We start from the raw sequence: 24109 nt of genomic DNA on the forward strand, positions 1-24109 counted from the left end.
GGATTGTCTTTTGATCAGATTGCCCTTCTTTGGTGCCAGAATATCTTTGCTTCTGTTTCATTAAAACATTTTCTGCTTCCCTTTGTAATTCACATCTTTGAAGATATGCCTCAAACTGCGTAGTTCTTTTTCTTTTTAGTATATGTTTTTATTGATTTCAGAGCATAAGAGAGAGGTAGAAACATCAGTGGTGAGAGAGAATCATTGGTTGGCTGCCTCCTGCATGCCCCACACTGGGATTGAGCCCTCAACCCCGGGCATGAGCCCTGACCGGGAATCAACTGTGAACTCCTGATTCATAGCTTGACGCTCAACCACTGAGCAACACTCGCTGGGCCAAACTTTGTAGTTCTTATATTTGTTAGCTTAAGACTCTGGCAGGTACTGTGGGTTTGGGGAAGGAAGGCAAAAAGTTTCCTTAGGAAGTAAGCGGATTCATTTTAACTCACTCTTTTCACAACTCTGTCCTAGGGAAATTTTTGTAGGCTTTGTGAATTCATGTCTCAAAATTTGAGATTTAACAAAACTTACATAATAATGGCATTGTGATCATTAAAATGCTATAGCTCTCCAGTTTTGCCAATCAAAGCCAAGAACACTAGAAACCCAACCCAGGATCCATATGAAGCCGGGACACGGAGGGTTCCTAGTGGGAGTGGGGGGGTTACCATGTGTTCCCCTTTTTTTTTTCTCAGAAGCACCTCCACTTTTCAACTTGGTAAATGGATTCTCACTCACTGGCTTCACCAGATGTGTTACATCAAAAAGCAGGTTCAGACCAGAGGGTTTCCTGACTGTGAGGAGTATGTATGGCTTTCATACAGAATGCTAGTGTTTGGGTGATGTTTATGGATATAAATCAGGGAATCGTTCTATTTTTAAATGGCTAAAAAGCAGGTCTGTTTTGTGCATGATTTTTTCCCTCTGGAAACTCAAGCAGTACCTCCATCCCTCACCCCGGGATAGATGTTGTCTGTTAACACTCACTTTGCCAGGCTCACCGCCCGCCCTGCACTCTGTTGGTTCTGACTCTTGCTTTGCCAGTTTCTCTTTTTAACAGACGTCCTTGTTTTGTTGTCTTAGCCAGCATACCAGCAAAGCAAAACTTTGGTACTGCTGGTGTTTTAAAGAAAAAGGGCCTATAAATGATGGTATGTTGAATTTTTATTTATTTTTTTAATTTGAGAAAATTCAGTGGAAACCTGCTTAGCGACATTGTTTTCATGCATGGCCATGGCAAGGCTGGTGCCAGTTGTTCCTGTTTTTAGGAAATTTCGATATCTTCAGTTTTTATTTTTTATTATTTTTTGTTTTTTTTAAAATTTAAACATTCTCCTGGATTGCCTTAGTTTTGAGTGGTGCAAAATGGAGATGGAAAAGGATGGAAATGAAAGTGCGCAGAGAGATTGCTCTGCCCAATCAGCGCAGGTATCAGAAACATTTACAAAAGTGAGAAACCAAATTTATGTCTGGAGTGGCAGCAACAAAGGAAAAGTTTCGATCAGTTATGTGGGATGTTGGAATTATATTCCTCTCTCCCCCCAAAAAGGACACCCTTAGGTTTTCTCCTGTTCTGCCAAGTATTCCTTCCCAAGCTTTCGGTATGTTCTACAGGCCACACACACAGGAGCAGGGCTGTCTGTCATAGAACCCAGATGCCCAGCTGTGGAAGATATTCTTTCAGCAGCATCCGTCTGGTTCTTGGCAAGGCTTTTCGGCAGTCTAACGAAAACAGCCCGGAGCAGCCTCTGGGCCTGGCTACGCTGTGCCTGCGGGTATCTGGTTCCTGCTCTGACCTTGAGGCCTACAGGCTTTCTCTCTCTCCTCTGTCCCTGTCTCTCCTCTCTTCCTCTCTCTTCTCTCTTTCTCTCTTCTCTCTTTTTCCTCCATTCTCTCCCTTTTTTTCCCCCCTCTCTCTCCTTTTTCCTTCTCTTCCTCCCTCCCTGTCTTCCTGTCTCTCTCCTTTCTCTCTGTTTTTTCTCTGTTCTCTCCTCTCTCTGTTCTCCCTCCCTCCCTCTCTCTCTCTCTCTCTCTCTCTCTCTCTCTCTCTCTCTCTCTCTCTCTCTCTCTCTCTTTCTCTCTCTCTCTCTCTCTCTCTCTCTCTCTCTCTCTTTCTCTCTCTCCTCCCTCTCTTTTCTCCTCCCCCCCCCCCCTTCCTCTCCTCCTCTCCCTCCTTCTCACAAAGGATATTTGTGAATTTGGTTTGATTTTGTGAAATTCCTGTGGACATCTAGAGAAACTTTACTCTTTTGGGGTTGTTTCTCTGATTCAAACAGAGGTTGGAAGGTATTGGAAGGCAAAGATCCTAGGGGAGGAAAAGAAGATCTTTCTGCAGGGTGCCAAGTACACTGGCAAACTAAAAAAGTAGCTTTCGTGGGTTCACTCTCAAACCCAGTTAATCATCTGAGAGGGAGAACTAGTTCATTTCATAGCCAACGACTATAACGGAATTCAGATTCAGGGGCAACCCGGCGTAGGTCAGCGTATTCTGTTCTTAGGGGAATATTCTTAGGCTTAAAGGGTGGTCCTTTTGAAAGCACGGCTTATGCGTTGTATTCTTTGGTTGAAATCTTTATTTTTACAGCGTTTGTGTTGCTCCGTTTTTGCGCTGAAAGGGTTTTATTTCCCCATTCTCTTGATTATTTTAAGGTTAGCAGTTTAATATTGCTGAAATTTATACAAAGGAATGGTCCCCCCCTCACCCCCAGCTCCAACCTCCCCTAGTCCTCCTACCTGCCAATTGTATCTGAAGTAATTTCCCAGCAGTGTTGTTGATTTTGGGTGATGCAGTATTTTTGGTTCGTGTGTGTGTGTGTGTGTGTGTGTGCGTGTGTGTGTGTGTGTGTGTGTGTGTGTATGTGTGTGTGTGTTTGTCCTAATATATGACTGGTAATTGATTGTTACTCAGTTTAGAAGTTCTGTTCAGTTTTCTCCTTTCCTGACTCACTCAGAGAATTAACATGTGAGAGTCAAAGTGTGGGGGGTGCCATATGTGTGACGACAGGTGTTAATCTTCAAGGAAATTTACCTTGCATTCCACCCATTAAGGGTATGGTCTATAAAAATGGCTTAATGTCTCTTTGAAGGTGTCAGCAGGCATGTGTGGACCACACAGAATGGGTTTCACTGCAAGTAATAGAGTGAAATTGTCTGCATAATTATTTTCGTTGGATTGAGAATCAGCGGCCCTCTTTGGGTTCAGGAAATAAACCTCTGTTAAAACCATATGGCACTATTCTCAGAAGAGATGTTATTACAGGGCCACTTCCCTCTGAATTTTTGAGTCAGGAATTCTTGAAAGGAGTCACATATGTCTGAGAATGAATGTCAAGTTTTCTTCCTCCAGTGTGGTTGTGAACGTCTGATGTTTTCGTGCCCTTTTCACAAATGCCACCCCAGCCCGCGGTATCAGGTCCCTGGGAGGCTACCCGGCCTGCACCAGCACGGCCACCTCAGGGGGACATGTTTGAATTATTAGCTGGGCCAAGGGATTTTGTTCTCAAAAGAAAATAAAAATTTCCCTTAATCCAGTGAACCATGTGATTTGTTAACACTGAAAACACATCTTAAGGTCAGCATAATTACACTCTGTCTGCCCAAGCCCTTAATGCAGGTTTAGTTGGCTTTGCTATTTTTTTTTTTCTCTTGCTCAGCTATAAAATTTTCCTCTGAACTACTGTCACTAGTAAGTGTGTTCCAGAATAGAAGGTAAAGTGAGGAAGAGTGAAGTTTGCAGTAATGGCTGGGGAATATTTTGTGTAAAACTAAGTTAAGTAAATATATTAAACTAGAGGCCCAGAGCACGAATTTGTGAGTGGGAGGGGTCCGGCCAGCCAGCCTGATAGGGGTGATGGGTTGGCCGGCTGGGGAGAGGGGATGAGGGTGGTTGGCCGGCTGACCCCAACCCCTGATTGAACTCTCAGTCGAGGGGACAATTAGCATATTAGCCTTTTATTATATAGGATGACACCCACAATATTTTTATGTGATATATAGATTGTATGGGATATATTATATATATAACAATATATGCATTGTGATGAACCTTTTTTTTTTGGGGGGGGTGGTCTTCTGTTTAGTCTTTTCTATAGAAGGAATATAAGCAAAAGTTAATGTCTGTTCATTTCAGTTACTAAGCCTGGAAAATTATCAGAATCTATAGAGCCTAGTCTGGCTGTTGGTAATGCTAGGAAGATAAAATGTCTCCTGACTGTCAGACTTCCAGTGAGTATTTACTAGATATTGTGTACAGCGTTTCATTTCATATTCTAGAGGAAGAAGGTAAGATCCCTATGACTGAATAGTTAGAAGGCTTTTCTAATGTCTTAGGTGTTTTCATAGTGAGAATTGTTTTGGTTTTTGTTTTTACTGGGTAAGAAAGGTTGCTAGCATTTAGATTCCTTCAGTACTGATACATTCTGGATTCATTCATTTATTTATTTAACAAACACTTATTGGGTATTTCCCATATGTACTTAAGAAAGGACTGTAAGAATTCAGAGATGACTTAGTTGTATATATGGCCCAAAAGAAACTCAGTCTAATAAGAAGACAAAGCATGGATATTCATGATTGTGTGATAGAAGTGATGGAAAAATGGGAAAGGGCCTAAAAAAGTGGCAGGTGAAGTGACATAAATGTTTAGAAGCAGTCTTCCTTCTGTTTGAGGGGAGGGATGTTTTATTGAAGTGAAGCCATTTAAGCTGAATCTTGAATATCAGTAATTAAACTTACCGGGAGAAATTCTTGAATGTTAAATTCTAGGTAGATAGATGGGGAGTTACAGAAAACACTAAACCTCTTTTATTTTTATGATAAACTCCCCTAAACCCTCCATCTTAACCCTGGTTCCCTTGGCAGAGGTAGGATGGAAATTCCAGCATGGCTCAGTGCTTTGGCTCAGCTGGTTCTTCCAACCTAAGCTCTCTTCTCTGTTAATCTGGGGCCTATTCAACATTTGTAGCTAAGTTCAAATGCTGCCTCTAATACTCTAGTGATTCTATCTTTTTTTAGTTCTGTATTTGTTGATCTCCATTAGAGCTGTGCCAGAACCAATGTGACAATGTTTTGTTCATTGTAGGTACCCAGTTGAATGTAATTCAGTTGAACAAAGTAGACAAGGTAATTGAATTAACTTTTCAAATACATAAAGAAGTTTCTTTTCAATTAGAATTAAGGAATAAAAATGTATACTGTGACCTGGTCCATACAATTATAGACCAGCCTAGGGCCTAATTTTGAATTAATAGAAAAGAAGCTCCCATTACAAAATCAGTAGGGGTGATAATCATTTTTTTTTCCCAAGGGAAATTCTAAATTACTCCACAAAGTAGCGACTACTAGAGTTCAGTTTTCATTCAGGGAAAAGAAAAAGATCTAGCAATTTTCAGGCCAGGTTGGTGGCTTTCAAAAGTCCTTTTATATGTGTTTATAAGTCAAATTGCAGTTCTATAAGTGATATCACTCTTACAGATGGATTCTTTTCTTCCATTCCATATACATTGTTCAGGGCTTGTTACTTTCTGATGGACAACGGGAATAAGAATGCAGAAAAGGGGAGGCCCTAGAGGAGGAATGAGTTTATTTAGTTTCTGCATTTTTCTGATATTGATTGGACTTGCAATGGGCAGGATAAGAAGTAGTCAAAAACACTGCTCCCTGGGATTCAGGAAGAAACTTTTCTCAGAAGAGGAAAGATGGTTGATTTTAGAGATTGTCCACTGTCCTTTTATGTTTTCTTCTGCTCTCCCTCATCTTTGATGCTGACTCTGATCTTGGCATCCCCAGTGTAATATTTAGACTAGAAAAAAACAAAACAAAAAAACATTGCTTGCTCTCTGACCACGTGCAAGTGATAGGTGCAGAGCCTCAGTCTGACTGGTGACTTGGCCCAGAAAGGACTGATTGCCATGAGGTGGGAGGCTGTGGGCCAGGTACTCTCCCATTCCTTTGAAACAGCATGACCAAGCTTGAACTCAGAAGGTACTGTGCATGCTTATAATCCCCATTAAAGGTGTTCTTATTCAAAAGATGCTCAGGAAGCACCTAGGCAGTTCAGGAAAGGCTACAGATGCACTTTTGGATAGTCACAGGAACTTGAAGCCATTGTTGGTGAGAAGGTTGCTCAGGGAATGGGTACAGAATGAGTGGAGGAGAGGTACCCCTTTTACCATTGTGGCTGAATTTCTGTGCCCTTGGTCCCAGAGTAGAAGGAGAGGCTGCTCTCCACCCCCTTCTCCCCCCCCCCCCCACACACACACACACCACCTCCCCTCCTCAAGGCCCTCACAGGAGCCGAAGAGCAGCATCAGGACTGACTGCTTCAGGGGCCAGGGCTGTGTCACCCAGGAGTGCTGGGCTCCCTGACACCAGGGGCTCCTCCTTCTCTGCCTTCCTGCATTCTTCCCTGGCTCCTCTTCCTTCCTCACTCCTTATCTGTCTTAGGTTCCTTCACTCATTCTGCATCCATTCTCTGAGTGACCATGTCATTCACACCAGTGGCCTCCGGGTCCCTTGCCTCCTGAGAACATTCTCCAGCCCCTCCTGAGATTCTGACTCATTTTTCGAGTGTGCTTCCTGGGCATTTCCACCTGAGTGTATCCCACAGGCACCTCACTCTGATGTCCCGCACAGTATTGGGCTTTCCCATCTCCACCTCAACCAAGCTTCTCTACCCAAATATGAGCCTTCTCCAGTTTTATCCTTTTTGTTGAATTTATTGGGGTTCCACTGGTCAACAAAATCACACAGGTTTCAGATGCACACTTCCACAAAACATCATCTGTACACTGTAGTGTATGTTCACCACCTCAAGTCAAGTCTCCTTCCATCGCCATTTTCCCTCCCATACCCTCTTCCACCTCTTCTCCTCCCCCCTTCTCTCAGCAATTCCCACACTTGTGTCCATGAGTTTTTTTTTAATCTTTTTTTTCTTTTTTTTCAACTCTACCACTTCCTCCACCCGGGCCCCTCCCCACCTCCCAACAGGGCCCCACAGTTCACCCATTTGACCAAACCAGAAACCTCTCTGCCTTACTCCTTAGTTATTCTGTTATACATTGTTGTGCGAACTTCTGCTCTGTGTCTCCAATGCATTCCCTTATGCCCACTAGCACTGCTTTGGCTTAGTTCACACTTCCAGTGTTTATCTCCTGGCCTGTAATATAAAAATAATTTTGTAACTGGTTCCATGCCTCTAACTGCACTTCCTTCTAGAACGGGGGTAGGAACCTTTTTCTTTTTTTTGTCAAGGGCCTTTTGAATATTTATGACATCATTTGTGGGTCATACAAAATTATCAACTTAAACATTAGCCTGCTGTATTTGGCCAAACATTTACATAGCTCACTCCTAATGCCTTGTTCAGGGCCAGACCAAAGGATTCCACAGGCCTTACGTTCCCCAGCCCTGTTCTAGAACACTTTTTCCCTGTAAGTTAAGTGGTCCTCCTCCAGGGGTCTTCAAACTACGGCCCGCGGGCCACATGCGGCCAGCAGAGGAGTCTGATCCGGCCCGCCAGGTTTTTTGGGCAGTGAGCGCAGCCGAGGTGTTACAGTAGGAATTAGTAGTTCATATAGTCCGGCCCTCCAGCTCTCTGAGGGACCGTGATCTGGCCCCCACTTTAAAAAGTTTGAGGACCCCTGTGCCCATGGCATTCACTCGCTTACAGTACCTCAGGGGTCCCTGTGTAGATGAGGCTCAGACTTTGTGGGTGGTGGAGAAGGCCCTCAGCCTCTGATCTGCCCCTGTCTCTTTGAGCCCCAGCTGCGCCAAAGTGTTTTCCTCTCTACACTTGTTAAATCTCTGTCTTTGCACGTGCTATTCCTTCTGCTTGGATTGCCTTTTTTTTCTGAATTTGCTTGACTGAATTCTGTTCGTCTTTTAAGTTTACTTCTCCTCCGTTAGCCTTCCTGACTGCTCTTGGAAGTTAAGCATTTAATTCTTTGGTTCTGCTTTTCTTGATCAGACCTTATCACATTGCTGTAGTTATTTGTTTATATGCTGCCCCCCACCCCCCAGTATGCTCTATGCCTCTTAGTTTAGCATATTTTATGGTACACAATAAGTACTTAGGAAGTTTTAATAGACAAATGACTATTGTATTCGCATAGTGGTTTTACCTGTGTAGGACATTTTCACTTCTAATACATTTCATCCTGATGACAGTTCCTGTGATACAGATACTTTGATCCTCACTTGACAGATGAGGAAGCTGAGTCACAGGAGGAAGTTGAGTCACAAAGATGATAGTTTATCTGCCTGCAGCTCCACAACCAAGTTAGCAGCAAAACTAGGAACAGACTTCAGGATTTTTGCTCCTTGTATAGTCAGGCCCAGATTTAGATAGGGGATTCTCCTTCTTTTCAGACACTGGCTTGGTCTTTGACCTATTCCATTAAGTTCTCTCTCTCTCTCTCTCTCTCTCTCTCTCTCTCTCTCTCTCTCTCTCTCTCTCTCTCTTTGTGTGTGTGTGTGTAGCCCATATTGACAGGTGAGGCTGAGTTTTAGAATTGGAAATTAAGTGGTCTATTGTTGTCCAGACAAGACAATTCTGTACCACTTATCATTAGTGGCAAAGCCCACATCTCCTGACTTACAGTGACACATTATCTCTCTTACTACATGTTGGGTAACCATCAGTTCTATTGGACAGAGTTTTACTGTTGAATCTCAAGGGTTGTTAGTAGGATTTGTTGAGCTATTAACCTGGTTAACTCGTGGGAAGAGACCACCCTTGTAGCAGAAAGAGTATCATTTCTGTGACCATTCTCAGTGAAGGTCCATGAAAGAGATAGGACCCAGAAGAGAATCAAATGATGATGTTCTTTCATTGGTTATCCCACTCTTCCAGATTGTATTACTTCTTTTCCAGTGAGTTGTGTAGATTCTTGAGCCTATGCCATTTCAAAATAAAGCAAAGATATTTAATTAGGCTAACAGAGAATAATTCCATATCTCAAGAAAAGGTGTTCAGTAGTGAGAAGGGTTGGGGTGTCATAGTGTAAATAGAGGATGAAGTCTGTTGGGCCTTGAGAGGACAGCATCCGAATTATCTGGAAAGAGATGTGGAACTCATTAGTAGTATCATGTTCCTTTGACTAAACTTTCATTCCCTGTACAAATATATGCATGCAATAGAGATCGCATAAATTTATAACCATATACGTGTATATATAGAAAAGCCAATCAATACTTTATACATTTCACATGGACAAAAGAAAAAAAATATCACCAAACTATCCTTACTGATTAAGTCATCAGGAAGCCGGCAGATAAAAATCTTTAAACCTTTACATTTGGTTTTGAAAACAAATTAGTTTTAATCATCTGAAGCGTTTCTTTGGAATATATATATTTTAAAGGCATTGAGCTGTTTCAACAGCGTTCTTTAATTGAGGTAGCTGGTGTTGATGAATTCTGCAAAATGAGCGCCAACCCAGGTCCTTGTCCTTCAGTTTGAAAAGAATGCACTTTTCTAACCGTCTGTGCCTTGAAAAAAAAGGGGAAAACTTGCTATCTCCTAACTCCATTTAACACTGTTTTAGACTCCCTTTTATATAACAATAACTTGATCCTACTCAAAATACTTGGCACCTCTAGTGACAGAGTGGAATGTAGGAACACTTTAGCAGATCTGAAAGTGAGACAACTCCAGTAATTTTGGAACGAAGAGGTGGAGTTTTCAATTCCTTACTCAGAGTTCACAGAAGATAAGAATCCCAGGATTAACACAATAGACTCCCTTCATAACACACGGCTGAATACAGCAATTATCTGTCTATCAAGACTATAGTAAATTGTGCAACAGCATTAGGGAGTGTGGATAGATTGGTGGATAAATGCTATTCCATCAGAAAAGGGTGCTGAAATATGAAGGAATCCTTTGAGTTTAACTTGTAAACTGTTTTATTTTGGAGTTTATATCATGTTACCGTTGCAACTTGGAGTGAAATGATCTTTTTTTTTTTTTTTTTTTTTTTTTTTTTTTTTTTTTAATATACTGTTGATGGCATTTTTCAGTTTCTTACCCATCTGAATTTTATTAAGAGGGTTATTTCAAAGACATCTCCTGTTTAATCATGTTTAAACAATCTGTTTAAGACCTGTTGTGTAGATATAAACACAATAGCCCTTTAATGTCGGAAAACAGACTTCTGACAGACACAGCACCGAACAGACATCCATCCATTATTGCTTAAGCTGCTGTTCCTTCCACGCCTGACCTGAAAGGGTAACCACAGCTCAGCTGACAGCGTTCCCTGCACAGAGACCCTGACATGCGCCCTGTTACTGTCTAGCAAGCAGAGAACTGCAGAGAGGCAGACAATTGCAGAGGCCTTAGACTAGATTAGAACTAAGCACCTTAAATCTGTTTTAATGGCTGTGTTTACATCTCCTTCTTCTTCATTCCTTTAAGAAAGTAATCAGGTTTCGCAAGCGTTAAGAAAACCACCTCCTCTTGCCAGCTGGACGAGGTCCAGTTTAAGCAAGAAATCCCCCCCCCTTTCCCCCCTTCTGTCTTTTTCTTTTTTTTTCCTTCCTGTATGATCGTCACTGCCATTCAGCACAGCAAGACCAGGCTCCGGGAGCTGGCTGAATTTTTTTCTTGATTATTACTTTTTAGCATTTTCTTCCTGTTACAGAAATGGGAAAATTGAAAATGATGTGCTGCTGCTGTAGCAGCAAATGTCAAGAGAGGAGTCCTTTGCACAATTTCATAACTGCTGTGTGGTGTTTTTTTCTCTGCCTAAAACACACACACACACACACACACACACACACACACTCACACACTCACACACTCACACACGCACACACACAGTCATCTAACATATGCACAAAGCCACGATAACAGAGAAACAGAGAGGATCACATGGGGAGGAAATGCAGCCAGGATCCCGGAATTGCGTGACAGTGTGTAGACTAGTTGTCACTGGACTCTTTGAAGAATAATGCCATCCATGTTTGGCCGGATTATTGGCAAATAAACAGCGATGCTTTTTGTTCAACCGTGAAAACTACCATTTCCATTGCTTAAAACGTGACCATTAAAGAATCTTTACATCTCTCAGTGGGGTCTCTATAAATGCTAGTAACACAGCACTGTGGTGTGCTGACTATCTGAGAATAAAGAAGGCAAAGGAAATGTTTCCAAAACGAAAACACTCAAGGGTTACTAAGTTTTGGGAGTAAAGTGTAGATATGGAGAAAGAGATCTTTGTTCACTTCCCAGAAACTGAAGGGAGAGGAGATGGAGATTCAGATGGCCCAAGATGGTTGTGGATGTTGGGCTATAGATAAAGGAGAACAAGATGCATTGTGATAAAAATGGAGGCAGAAATGTCAGATATAATGTAATCAAACCTCAGAATTAGGCCTCTCTGCTTTTCCTTATTCTGTTCTTTCTAGGTCTCTTTTCCTCCACGTTTTTTTCTCCTTCGCTGGTATGGTAGCCTGGTACACGGAAAAGAGGGCTGAGGCAGGTCAAGGGACTGGCTTCCAGTGTCCCTGCCTACTTCCATGATTTCAAACCAGATGTTTTTCTGGGCATCAGTTACTTTTCTAAAATGAGGAACATGGTCTGGTGCAATCCATCTTCCCTTCCAACTGAAAAAACTCTAATTCATGTAATTTTACTTTGAATGGGAGGAAAAAGGGAAAGAAGTGTCCCTTGGAAACAACAGGCAGGAAAAGTCAAGGGCAGCAGGACTGGAACTAGTAAGAAAGTGCCAGAGAATTTGGAGGTAAAGAGGCAGAGTAGATTAGTGCTGTATTAGGACCTGGGAGAGGCCCTACGGTGAAGTCAGCCAGGTCCCTGGTAGCTCTTTTCCCCCCTGTCTGCAAAAAGCGTTACATCTCCTCTGGTATATTTCCATTATGCTTTCATCTGGTCTTTCTTTAAAAATATTAATCCTGTTTTTCTTCATACCTCCCATGAGTTGTTTATTCTTCAGATCTCTCTCTCTCTCTTTTTTTTTTAAGTCCATTATTTCAAGAAAAAAAGAATTATATTCTAAGATATGTTTAGTAGAAGTTCTCCCCTGATATGTGACTGATAACTCTGTCCTTTCTTCCAGATACTTGGTTTGCTTGATTGTGGTGATTTGCCACAGCCTAGAATCTAAAAGTTATAAAGGAACTTGCATTTATATACATGCAAATTAAAACTTCCCAGTTCTTTCATTTGTGTATGTATTGAGAGATCTTGAATTAACCTTTAGAAGCCTAACTTGTGCAAGAGGCTGCTTTTCAATGGTCTCTCTCATGCATCTAATTGTATCTTAAAAATGACTATGAGTTTGGGAGAGTGAACTTTTTACTCGCTGATCGAAGCTGGCGCCTTTTATTATTAAAAGAAAGCAAATTTAGCTTTTAGCATTTCTTTTTTATGAACTGGAGTTCCTAGAATATTTCTATGGAGTCTATGGCTTAACTATGTAATTATGTCTCTTGAGTAGATTATGTTTTTCTTTCCATAATTATGTTTTTACCCGGGAGACTGGAAGGCTTCAGACCTCTCTTGGGTGAAATTGTTCTTCCTCTCTTCTTCCTGGTGAAGCTTTGCATTCTACGTGCCTGACTGTGTTCAAGGGCTGAAAGGGGCTCTTGAAGATATGTGGGAGTGATTATGATTTTTTCCCTTGAAATTGGTTTATATATTAAGAAGGGCCTTTAGCGAGAAGCTCTGTTAGTTCATTTTTGAAATGCCATCGGAGAAGAATCTCCTGGAAGGAGGTTTGTTTATGATCTGTGGTCCTCTGTCTGAGCCACACACTAACATTGCTCTAGGGCTGTCTCCTCTCACAGGCTGTCCTGTGTGAGCTCTGGGGCCCCATGCACACGTCTTATTGCATGGCTGCTAATTTCCAGTGGCTCAGAGGAGCTAGAGGCCTCAAACATGAAGATAGTTTCCTAGTCTAGCTCAGTATTTTTGTCCAGAAATAGTTTTGACCTGAACCAGACAGCATACTCTTAGGAAAAAAAGATGACTCAGCAGCCTTTCCCAGCAAAGATTATAGACTCATCAATTTTACTGTGGGAAATGTTTCCCAATAGCCACCCCCCCCCCCCCCCCCCGCCTTCCTCTCTGTCTTTTACTCCACAAAAGGAGAGATAATGTTAAATTGAACAATGTTCTTATTTGTCAATTCAATAAGCATTTGTTGTCTGCCTTCCCATTACCTAGGCTCTAAGTTATGTGCTAGACTTAAGACATGACACCCATCCTCATGAGGTTCACAGTCAAGTCCAGGAGACTCTAAGATATTAGGGTTTGAAATTTTATAGGAAATTTCAATTCATAGTAAGTTAATGCTTACTGAACGCTTACTATACTTAAGTAGAACCACATGTAGTAGACAAAAAACAGTTGTAGCTGCTCTCAGCTTGCTGAGATAGAAACCAGAGGGATCATTGAGGCTCTAGGGACAGGGAAGACCAGAACAATGTGATGACTCAGTTGAGTCTGGGAAGGGGTTTGGCCAAATGGAGGTGGTGGGGAGAGGGCAGTCTGTGTAGACAGGACAGCTTGGGCCACCAGAACTCTGGATAGAGTAGAACATGGGCTGGGAGCAATATGGTTGTAGCCATTGGAAATGCGAGTGACAGGGTTCATTTGAGACCATATTTTCCAGGCCCTTATTTGCTGGGTTCCGGGGGCTGTTTCATTTAATAGACAGCGCAACATGATTGATAGATTTTGAGAAGGTAAGTTACATTAACGTTAGGATTTAGGGACTGAAAGGATTTTAAAAAGTATGGTAACTAGCCCTTCATTTTTGTTAGGTTCAGAGGGTTCCATTAAGTCCTTTCTGTGCCCTTTCAACTATGCCAGGCTGCTACTCTGGTGTTTTAGCCACAGTGAGAGGTTAGGAGTGATTCTAGTGCGAATGGGGCCTGTCCTTGTAGAAACTTGAGGAATGGGCTTCTCTGGGTGATGGGGTCTAGGAATGGGAAGTGGAAAAGGTTCACCTAAGCCGGGTTTTGAGCCTGGGAGACTAGGAAATGGTGATATTAATGGAAATAAGGAAATGAGAGGGGAAGCTGATGGGACTGTTTGTAGTGGAGAGTCTGGGTGTGTCGGGTAGAGGCAAAAAGGCTTAACTAAGTAGTACAGGCTTTACAAGAGAGAAGGTCGTGGGTTTTTAGATTTTTAAAAACCACCAGTGAAATGCATCATCCAAATGTAACTAGAGACGAGTTTCACTTTTGTCAATAGTATTTCCATCTTCACACATATCTAGGAATGCAGAAAATCAAGGTTTTTAATCTAGTGCCTCAGTAGTTGTGAGTTATTTGGGTGCAAGGTTTGTATGGCTTCCCTAAGAACTCGAGCCTGTAATCTTCTTTGTCCTGTTGCTTTTGCTGCAAACCATTGAAACTGAACTCTCTAAGATATACTAAGGTTCCTCCTTAGTAGTAGGATCCCAAGTAATTTCATTTGAAATTGAATTATGACTTTAAAATTAATCAGCCTAGTCTCTAATCCCTCCCTGCAAACTCTCCTCTACGAACCACTTTCAGGGTAGAGAGATTAGAACTGAGGGCGTCATCTCCCCAACCTCACGAACTGCTGTGGAATAAGCAGCTCTTTTTCTGTATTACCAATTTACTCTGAAAAATGGTCATTCGGATGCAAGGCCTTTCCTCTCTTCCTTTTCACTCCAAGGATTATTGTCACAACATTCTTAAATGGTTGTATCCTGTGGCTTAGCCCCGGAGTGTTGGGCCAGATTTCATTCTATCACATACTTGCTGACAGCAAAATTAGCTAATGTGTCCCTGGTCACCTCTCTCCTCCAGGGAAGCCCGGGTTCACGGCAGAGGAGTGCATGGGTTGCCAAAGCAGAGTGTTGTTGGCCTGGGAATGAAAAGATCTGTCTTAAAAGCACATTTCCCATATATATTGCATAATTTAAAAGAATTAATGGAGTTGTAAAACTAAAGGTATCAACTGATTTGAGAATCTCTTCAGATTAATTAGTAAATTTGTGCAGCCCCTATGAAAAATGGTGTGGAGATTCCTCAAAAAATTAAAACTAGAGCTGCCATAACATACAGCATTTCCACTTCTGGGTATTTATCTGCAGAAAACAAAAAGACCAATTGGAGAAGTTATATGCACTTCTGTATTCACTGCAGCATTATTTACAATAGTCAAGATATGGAATTAACCTAGATGTTCATCAGTAGATGAACGGATAAAGAAGATGTGAGATGCATAAAATGGAATATTGCTCAGCAATAATAAAGAATAAAATTTTGCCATTTGTCAGTATTGTGCTAAGTTAATTAATTCAGACAGAGAAAGATAAATACCATATGACTTCACTTATATGTGGAATCTAAAAAACACACACAAAATAAGTGAATAAACAAAACAAAACAAAAAGAATAGTATGCCTTTGTTTAGATTAATGTTACATTTATGCTTAGCACCATCTTGACTCACAAGATATTCATTATCATGTTTCTGTCACTTGGCCTCCAGCTAGCATTTCTCCTTCCTTCTCTGCTTATCAAAATCCTACTCAGCCTTCAAAGACATGGTGATCCCATTAGTGAAGGTCTCCTCTTTTAGTTGACATCAGTTGCCCCCTGTTTTTCCTATAGATAGCACTTTATTAATTTTAATTTTTTGTAATACAAATTTCAAACATTAAGAAATTAAATTTAATAAAACTCCATATATTCACCATATTTTATAATTAATAACATTTTGCCATATTTGCTATATTGGTGATTATGCAAAAATATTTTAAAAAGCAAATGCTGGACATCATGACACTTAACCCTAAGCATATCAGCCCTTCTAAAAAAATAAGGGCATATTTTTTTACATAATCACTGAAGCACCACTTCCTTAATGTAATGAAGTAGTCATATTTACTCAGTTGATCCCCCAACCATAGTAGTTTAGTGTTTGCACTCATGATAGTCTTTTTTAGTTATATTTAATTGCTTGCCTTTCTTCCCTACAAGATTGTGAACTGCTTTAGGGTAAGGACATTATCATATATTTTCTTTCCCTCCTCCTTACAATGCCTAGTGAGAGAGACCTGCATGTGGTAGATACTCGGTACACTAGCTGGATCAGCTGACCTGCGCATGGGCATGTACTGATTCCTGATTGATGTTGTATTGCAGATCTGCCTTTTCACTTCATTTTATTAAAAAAAAAAAAAAATGCAGTTCTAACCGGTTTGGCTCTGAGTGGATAGAGCCTCGACCTGCGGACTGAAAGGTCCCAGTTTCGATTCTGGTCAGGGGCATGTGCCTTGGTTGTGGGCGCATTCCCAGTAGGGAGTGTATAGAGGTCAGCTGAATCGATGTTTCTCTCTCATCGATGTTTCTGGCTCTCTATCCTTCTCCCTTCCTCTCTGTGAAAAATCAATAAAATATATTTTTAAAAATGTATCTTCATGATACCCAGGATACAAGGAGGTACCTAGTAAAAACATGTGAGCGTTTAAATTCATTTAAAATACTACTGTAAAAAGATCAGCTGCTAAGCAGCATGCCCTAGTGATTAACGGAGTGATCCTGCTGTGCCACATTCAGGTGGACTGACCATAAACATTACCCTGATAAGGTTTAGTGGTAGAGGGTCTTTTCAAATATGCATAAAAAGTGCCTTATTTTTGAAAGGTGCACTCATATGTGGATGTAAAACTGAAACTCATCGACATAGACAACAAGATGGTGGTTGAAGGGGGCGGGGAGTTAGCAAAGGGTTAAGGGGCCAAATACTAGTATATGATGATGGAAGATGATTGAACTTTGAGTGGTGGGGACGCAATGAAATATACAGATCATGTATCATAGAAATGTACACTTGAAACTTACATGACTCTACTGACCAGTGTCACCCCAATATATTCAGTCAAAAAAGAAAACCAACACTGGAAAGAAAGAAAGAAAGAGAGAGAGAGAGAGAGAGAGAGAGAGAGAGAGAGAGAGAGAGAGAGAGAGAGAGAGAGAGAGAGAGAGAGAGAGAGAAAGAAAGAAAGAAAGAAAGAAAGAAAGAAAGAAAGAAAGAAAGAAAGAAAGAAAGAAAGAAAGAAAGAGGTGCACTCTTTTGTATGTGCCTTCGGGCATCAGTCAGGAGGAGTGCCATGGCTGGTGGAGTTCATCCTGTTGTGAATAAAGTGCACAGGGTGTGACATTGTGAGGTTCTGGCTGGAACCTCCCTAGGTCTCCAAAGTTGTGAAGTTGTTCTCAATCAGCTTTTACAAAAATGGACAAAAATGGGTCACATTCAGCTGCAAGTTAATTTTCATAGTTCACATATCACAGTTTTCACGTGCCAGTTCCAGATGTGTGATATTTTAACGTGGACATTCTAATGGCAGGATTACTGACTTACACACTGTGAGGTAGTTGCCCTTGGACTAAAGAGCTGGGTGGGGAGGAACGGGGCGATTAGATGGCCTTTGGCTTCCTGGTTTAGCAGTTCCTCACAGGTCTTTGCTCTAAGGATATGTGAATGCTGTGACCTTTTTGATCATGCTTTCTTCTTGTGCCCCTGAACTTATTGCAACAAAAGTCACATTCAGTCAAACACACTCAGCTTTCTTGAGAAACATTTGTTCTGGAAACTGTTTTTCCATTTTAAATTCACTTTTGATCATGCTCTCCCCTGAATGACCAAGACTGCACTGTTAGAATCTGAAATAAACTTGTTGGCAATGGGAAGGAAGAGTGCTAGACCAACACCCAGAAAACCTGAGTTCCGATCCTGCCATTTACTATGTGACTTTGGGCAAGTCACCTCTCCTCTCAGGGACTCAGGGTTCTCATCCATAAAAGAAGTACATTGCTCTAAAATGTAGAGTCTAAATTATTTCTGTTGTCTTTTTTACCCCTGTGGTTCAAAATGACTTGCAACAATGCTTAAGAATTATTGAGAGGGCAAACAGGACTTTTTCAGAAAGAACACAAGCAAGCTTTCACTTGAATGTCTTTCAGGGAAATTTCTTAGGAAGCATTAATAAAGACTGTTCTCTAAAGAATGGCTTTGCTCCCTGGACCCACTAGATTGCCAAATAAGAGGAGTTGTTTTTCTTTTTTTTTTTTTTGGTGGTGGGGGGGAGAGAAGATAGTGTTGTAATATAATATTTTGTGCCAAAATATTTTTCTCTCAACCAAGACATTCATCTAAAAGAGGAAAATATTTATTCATCCATTTATTACATAAATATTGAGTACCTACTGTATGTGCAGGCACTGAACCGTTGGAGGTTACAGCGGTAAACAAGACAGAGCACTCATTCTCATCGACTTACAGTCATGCAAGGGAGACAAATAAATACACAAGCTAATTACAGGTGGTGGTAGCAGCCATAAAGGAAATAAAGAGAGGGTGTGTTTGAGAGTGAGGAAATATACTCTGGGTGTAGTAGGCAGGCAAGACTTCTCAGAGGAGGTGGTGTTCACCCTGAGGCCTAAGGGATGAGAAGGCAAGGATTATACAAAGCATCAGGGGAGAGCATTTCAGGAATATGGAACGGTTTTAGAATAAGAGACAAAAAGGAGACAGTTCAGATAACCAGAGTGAGATAATGGGTTCCTGGACTAGGATGGTACCGTTGGAAATGAGAGATTTGAGAAATGCTCTCAAGATGGAAATGACAAGACTCGGTAATGGATTGAATGTGGTAGAGAGGGATAATCGACCAAATGGCTGGTGCCACTTTTATTGAGATGCGGGGGACTCTTAGGGAGAAACTGAGGGTTTTTTTTTTTTTTGATAGAATAAATAATTTTATCTTAAATACCATATTTAAGATACCTTTGAGATATCCCAAGGGAGAGTCAAGTAGGCAGTGAGATACACAAACTTGGAACTTGGGGCAGAGGTCAGGGCTCACCCCAGAAATGGGGAGTCATTGGCGTGAATAGGTACATTGAGTGCGTGGGACTGAGATCATAGTGGGCAATGGTTCTCTACCTCAGCTGTCCATGGGACTCACTCCCAGAAATTCTGATTTAATTGAGCTGATGTGGGGCCTGGACACTTATATTTTCAAAGCTCCCTAGAGAGCTTTCATACTTAGGGTGGAAGAGCCACTGATCAAGGAAGAAAGTAGAGAGGACCTGTTAGAAGAGGATCTAGGACTGAGCTTTTAAATAGTCTTAAGGAGTTTTCCATTCCTTATACCTTTTCCTGCTTGGAAGGTCCAGTCTTTGGCTGTGTGGTTGAGATTAAGTTCTCTTTACATCCTGGCAGAGCACCTGTCCCTGAGTACAGTCAGTGTGCCCTCTGTCTTCCATGTCCTCCATTTCTGAGTGCATTGCTTGGGTGCTGAGGTTTTAAGTACATCTTCTCTCAGCCAGTCGTTCAAGTGTTACCCTGATGTGGTGTAGGAGTGGTGGGTATTTGTCACACTTGAGAGACAGAGAATCTGTTCAGCTTTTGTTCTTCATTGTACTGTAAGAATTTGTTGTGGTTGTGGTGGTGGCTGTGCAGAGGCAAACGTATGCCAAGGAAAAAACACGTGTGTTTTCTGTAAATATGCAGCCACAGATAGCTGGCCCCTGAGTTTCTCTAAAGCAGCGGTCGGCAAACTCATTAGTCAACAGAGCCAAATAACAACAGTACAACGATTGGAATTTCTTTTGAGAGCCCAATTCTTTAAACTTAAACTCCTTCTAACATCACTTCTTCAAAATAGACTCTCCCAGGCTGTGGTGTTTTGTGGAAGAGCCACACTCAAGGGGCCAAAGAGCTGCATGTGGCTTGCGAGCCGCGGTTTGCTGACCACAGCTCTAGGGTGTCTGTAGGTATTTGGTAGCTCGCCTTCAAAGATAATTTCCAAAAGGTCATTGAGGCTTTTAAAATTTCACCTGCTCTTAAATTTTTCACACTTGTAAGTGCTTCTCAAAGTCCTTTATTTTTGTCTGACTTCCACTTACTCCCCTGAAGCACTATGCTAAGAGAAAATAAAAGTGTGCTCACACATCCTTATACTGAGCTCAAATCTCATACAGTCTCCATGAAAACCCAATGAAAAGGCTGTAGAAAGCAGAGGCAGAGCTTATTAAATTTTCTTGTGACCCATGGCCCACATAAAGTCCCACTGTATAAAGGAGCCATGCAAGATCATGTAGCCTTCCCCTTGGCCCGCAGGGAATCTGCCATTCCAAAAATATGGCCTATTAAAAAAAATAACTTCCAGGGACAATTCCATAAGCTTTCTTGTTAATGTTTACAGCTGTATCAACACCACACCAATACTTTTTTTGTATGTGTGTGAGGAACAGAATCCACAGATTTAACTGTGACAAGTCCTATATAATTCCCCAATCGTGAAGCCGGTTAGACACAGCAAGATGTATTGATGGAAGTTTGTTTAGGGTAATGGGTGCGCTATTAACTTTGTAATTGAATCCTCGCTGCTGCTCCTACTTGCTTTGAAAACCAGCCTTGACACTTCACAGGGCTTAGTTCTTAGGTGTCTCACTCTGCAGATCTGGATATTTTTCAGTCCTCCACAGCAGCTGGAAGAGGAAGGGAAGAAAAAGAAAAAACAAAACTAGAATGCCAACATTGGTAGAGCCACGTGATGAGTGGAAAACTTAGTCAACCAAGACAAGAACCATACCCTAGTCCAGGACTCACTAGTCAGTATCTGAGGACCATAGGGTAATTGTTTTCCCCTGTAGGGCTCAGTCACTTCATCTATGAATAGCTTACTTGCTAGGGTCTAGGAACTGTTTGGGGTAATCTCTAAAGGCTCCTCAGACTTCTAAAATCTGTTTGTAAGCTGCATAAAAAGTCATAAATGGTGGGAAAAACAACCATCAGCAAACAATGTGAATTCTCACATTCACATGGTAACCTAAAGGGTAGTTTCCCCAGTTTTTTTTTTTTTCCTGATTGTTTTTTCCTCGTCTTAGTCCCTCTGTTATAGCAGATGCCCCAAACTTGCACTGGCAGGAAATAGGGTGGTGGGTGCATTTCAGTTAATGGGTCTAGTTGGAACATGCTTGGCTGTGGAGACAGCTACACTCATATTACCAAGCCTTGGCTTCCTGTCTGTTTTCTTTGGGCTGGGTAGGCAATGAAAAAGGAGACAGGAAAATACATTTTGGGGCAAATAAAATAAGGAATTTGTCTTATGAAGACAGCTTATAGTTGGGAAATTCTAATGTTCAACTTAACCCTATCCTGATACATCCCTCTTGTCCTCTACTAAGTGGAAGATGAGTTGTTCTTGCTGCCCATAGAATATACCTTCCTGTTCTTGAAGGCCCTTAATAATCCTTCTTCAAGTTTTTTTTTATGGATATTAATCTTCATTTCTTTAATCAAAGGGCAAAGACTTATTCCTGTCTTCTTAATGGCTCTTTAAATCAGCTTCAGTGGGGGTAACATGCTAGGGCCTCACTGGTATATGGAAGGAAAGATCCACAGTATATTTCTGTTTATGTATTAGGCATTATTGTACTTATTCACCACAGCCACACTGTTCAGATCTACACTTTATTAATGTGGCAGCGAGACAGTACTGTACTCTTTACTAAGTATGATTTGATGTCTTTTTAAAGAAGTCTTAGAACCTTAGTTATCTTCTAATTTGTATATTTCCAATATTTTAGGATATCCTTGGATTTTAGACTTGAATAAACTAGAAGAGAGACAAATTTTTTTTTTAAATTTTTAAAATAATGGGTTATCTCATTCACATGGTAACTCAAAGGATATTTTTCAATCTTTCACAAAGCCACAGTTCTAGATTTAAAATAAAAGAAACTGTGATTTAATACAAAGTCATAACATGCTTTCAGGCTTTGACATATCACAAAATATCCAGGTTTCTCTTGAGAGTTTGAGTTTCTTTATTTCTATTTCTATGTTTTTCCCCTTATAGGGATTCTAGAATTTAGTTTTAATTTTCCAGAAAAGAGTCTCAGTAAGGTATTAATTGTAACAGAAAAAAGAAAAAGTCTCTGTAGTCATCATGGAAATTTCCCTTTGACAAATGTGTGTGTCTCTGTTTCTGCCCCAACTTTGGGATAGTAGATGTCACAGCACAGCCTCTTTGAACTTGCAGGGACATCTTGCCCTTCATGAAACAAGGGGACACACCCTAGAGCATGTTCACCTTCCCCATCCTCACTGAAGGGCTAGATGAGGTGTCCAGAGAGTTCCCCGTGAGTTCCCGTGTCCTGGCCTCGCTCTGATGCTTGACTCAGAGTCACCCTCTGGGACCTCAGCTCTCCACTGTAGAACAGAACCAGGAATGCTTGCCACCAGATGATGCTGATAAAGCAATTTGAAATGGAAGGCTTTATATACTAGTAGACACTCCATTAAGAGTACCAGTATTGATAATCCCTTGGCTTAAACCCTCAGTATGTATGTTCACATATCTATTTAGCATGGTCAATTGTTCAGCTAATTAATATGCTTTTATTTTATGATTTGCTGTTTCCAGGGCACAGACAGAAGCTTGATGACTCTAAACCTAGTTTGTTCTCTGACCGCCTCAGTGATTTAGGGCGCATTCCTCATCCCAGTATGAGAGTAGGTGTCCCGCCTCAGAACCCACGGCCCTCCCTGAACTCTGCACCAAGTCCTTTTAATCCACAAGGACAGAGTCAGATTACAGGTAAGACAGACTCCTAGGTTCACTTGCGCAGACTCTGGCAGGCTGGGGGTGAGGGGCTGCAGATGAGATGTGTTCACTTCAAAACTCTTGGAGCGGTGAAATGGCTTACTATTCAAGAATCAAACTTGAAGGCACGGACCTTATTTTTTAAATTAAAAAAACAAAAAACAGATTCCAGCATTTACTAACTTCGGGATGAAATGTGGGTAAAATTTCTGCTGTCGCTGTGTCAGTCTGCACACTGGTGGAATGGTAATAACTGATCTCTGGGAGAATGTTTGTTACAAGTTTCTGTATTGTGTCCACGTGGTGCAGGGGAATACCATCACACCCTCACGCTTAGAAAATTAGTTACTGTCTTAGATTTGGGCTTAAATTTCTTGTATGTATAAGTATTTCATTAAGTTTTCTTGAAAATTGCCCAGGGCTAACAGGAAGCCTTGATTGGTGGTTCAAAGGCAAAGTCGAGGAGCAACTCATTGGCACAGAATTTACTTCTGATTCACATTTAGCTCTGGTTCCTCCAGCAACATTTCTCTTTTACATTCTAGTAAGCTACTTCACCCTTATTCTTAAAAGTCACCATCAGCATTGAATACAGACTAATTCACAGTTAGTGCATTAAGATTTCGTGGTTTTTTTTTTCTTTTTCTTTTTTTTTTGCCCCAGCCCCACTTAAGGTAGCACTATTCTGCCCTTTTAGGTCATGCTGACAAGAGAGTATGTCAGTCATCGTAGAGCTTTAATTTGCAACTCTTAAGTATGGAGAGCTGAAAGCAAGTTGACATTGTTGGCAGAGGTGGCCTAGAATATAGAGGGGAAAATAACTCCAAACAAAATATACAATAAACTCTCAAAATGGATATTTTTTAATGGTTAGGTTTTTGTCTATCGTGGTTAGGTTTGAGTGGCTTAATGGTCTATAAACATAATTGTTTATAAATTAAATGACCTCCCTTCCCTTCTCTTCTGCCCATATAAAGTGTGTATATATATCTCCTGGGATATTTATTTAGAGTATGTTTCTGTGGGTATATGAGTATTAGTCTGAATATATGAGGATGCCTAAGCATTTTAAAAATAATATAGAATTATAAGAATGAAATGTCTGCACCCTGGGAGAACCAGGTAATCTGCATCAGGGAAGAACAGTAGAACGCTGTGAAGAATAGCCATGTCTTAGCCTCATAAACCTTTAAGTGTTAGTATGCAGGATAAAAAAGTTAATGTGTTTACTAGGCATGTGTCCTGGATGAAAATGCAGGGGTGAAGTTTACACTAATGTGAATTTGAAGCTTGTAGTACAGGTGCTGCTGCATTTAAAGTGGTGGATTTTGAATCACTGATCAAAGTTCATGATACCTGTCCTTTTGTCTCTATAGTACTCCTTAGACTGTGTATGTGGAGAAGCATATGTATACATATATAAAGTGTTTATATATGATTGGTAAGGGACTTATGATGGCAAGATATATATATATAAAATTTTCATTGTT

The 24109-nt window shown here is 41.0% G+C and overlaps 1 protein-coding gene across 3 annotated transcripts in view; it reads left to right on the forward strand.

Annotated features, from left to right (window-relative positions):
- RUNX2 (RUNX family transcription factor 2) overlaps positions 1–24109 on the forward strand; it is a 222534-nt gene that overhangs the window by 145907 nt on the left and 52518 nt on the right. For 2 of the 3 annotated variants that reach the window (XM_084889810.1, XM_084889811.1), the window contains exon 6: positions 22440–22613. The exons of the other annotated variant lie outside the window; for it this stretch is intronic. In XM_084889810.1, coding sequence (XP_084745936.1) covers positions 22440–22613 — 174 coding nt within the window. The remainder of the gene's footprint in view (positions 1–22439; positions 22614–24109) is intronic. 3 annotated transcript variants of the gene reach the window in all.

The sequence above is a fragment of the Pipistrellus hanaki genome (assembly GCF_964339955.1).
Source record: "Pipistrellus hanaki genome assembly, chromosome: 7".
Taxonomy (NCBI): Eukaryota; Metazoa; Chordata; class Mammalia; order Chiroptera; family Vespertilionidae; genus Pipistrellus; species Pipistrellus hanaki.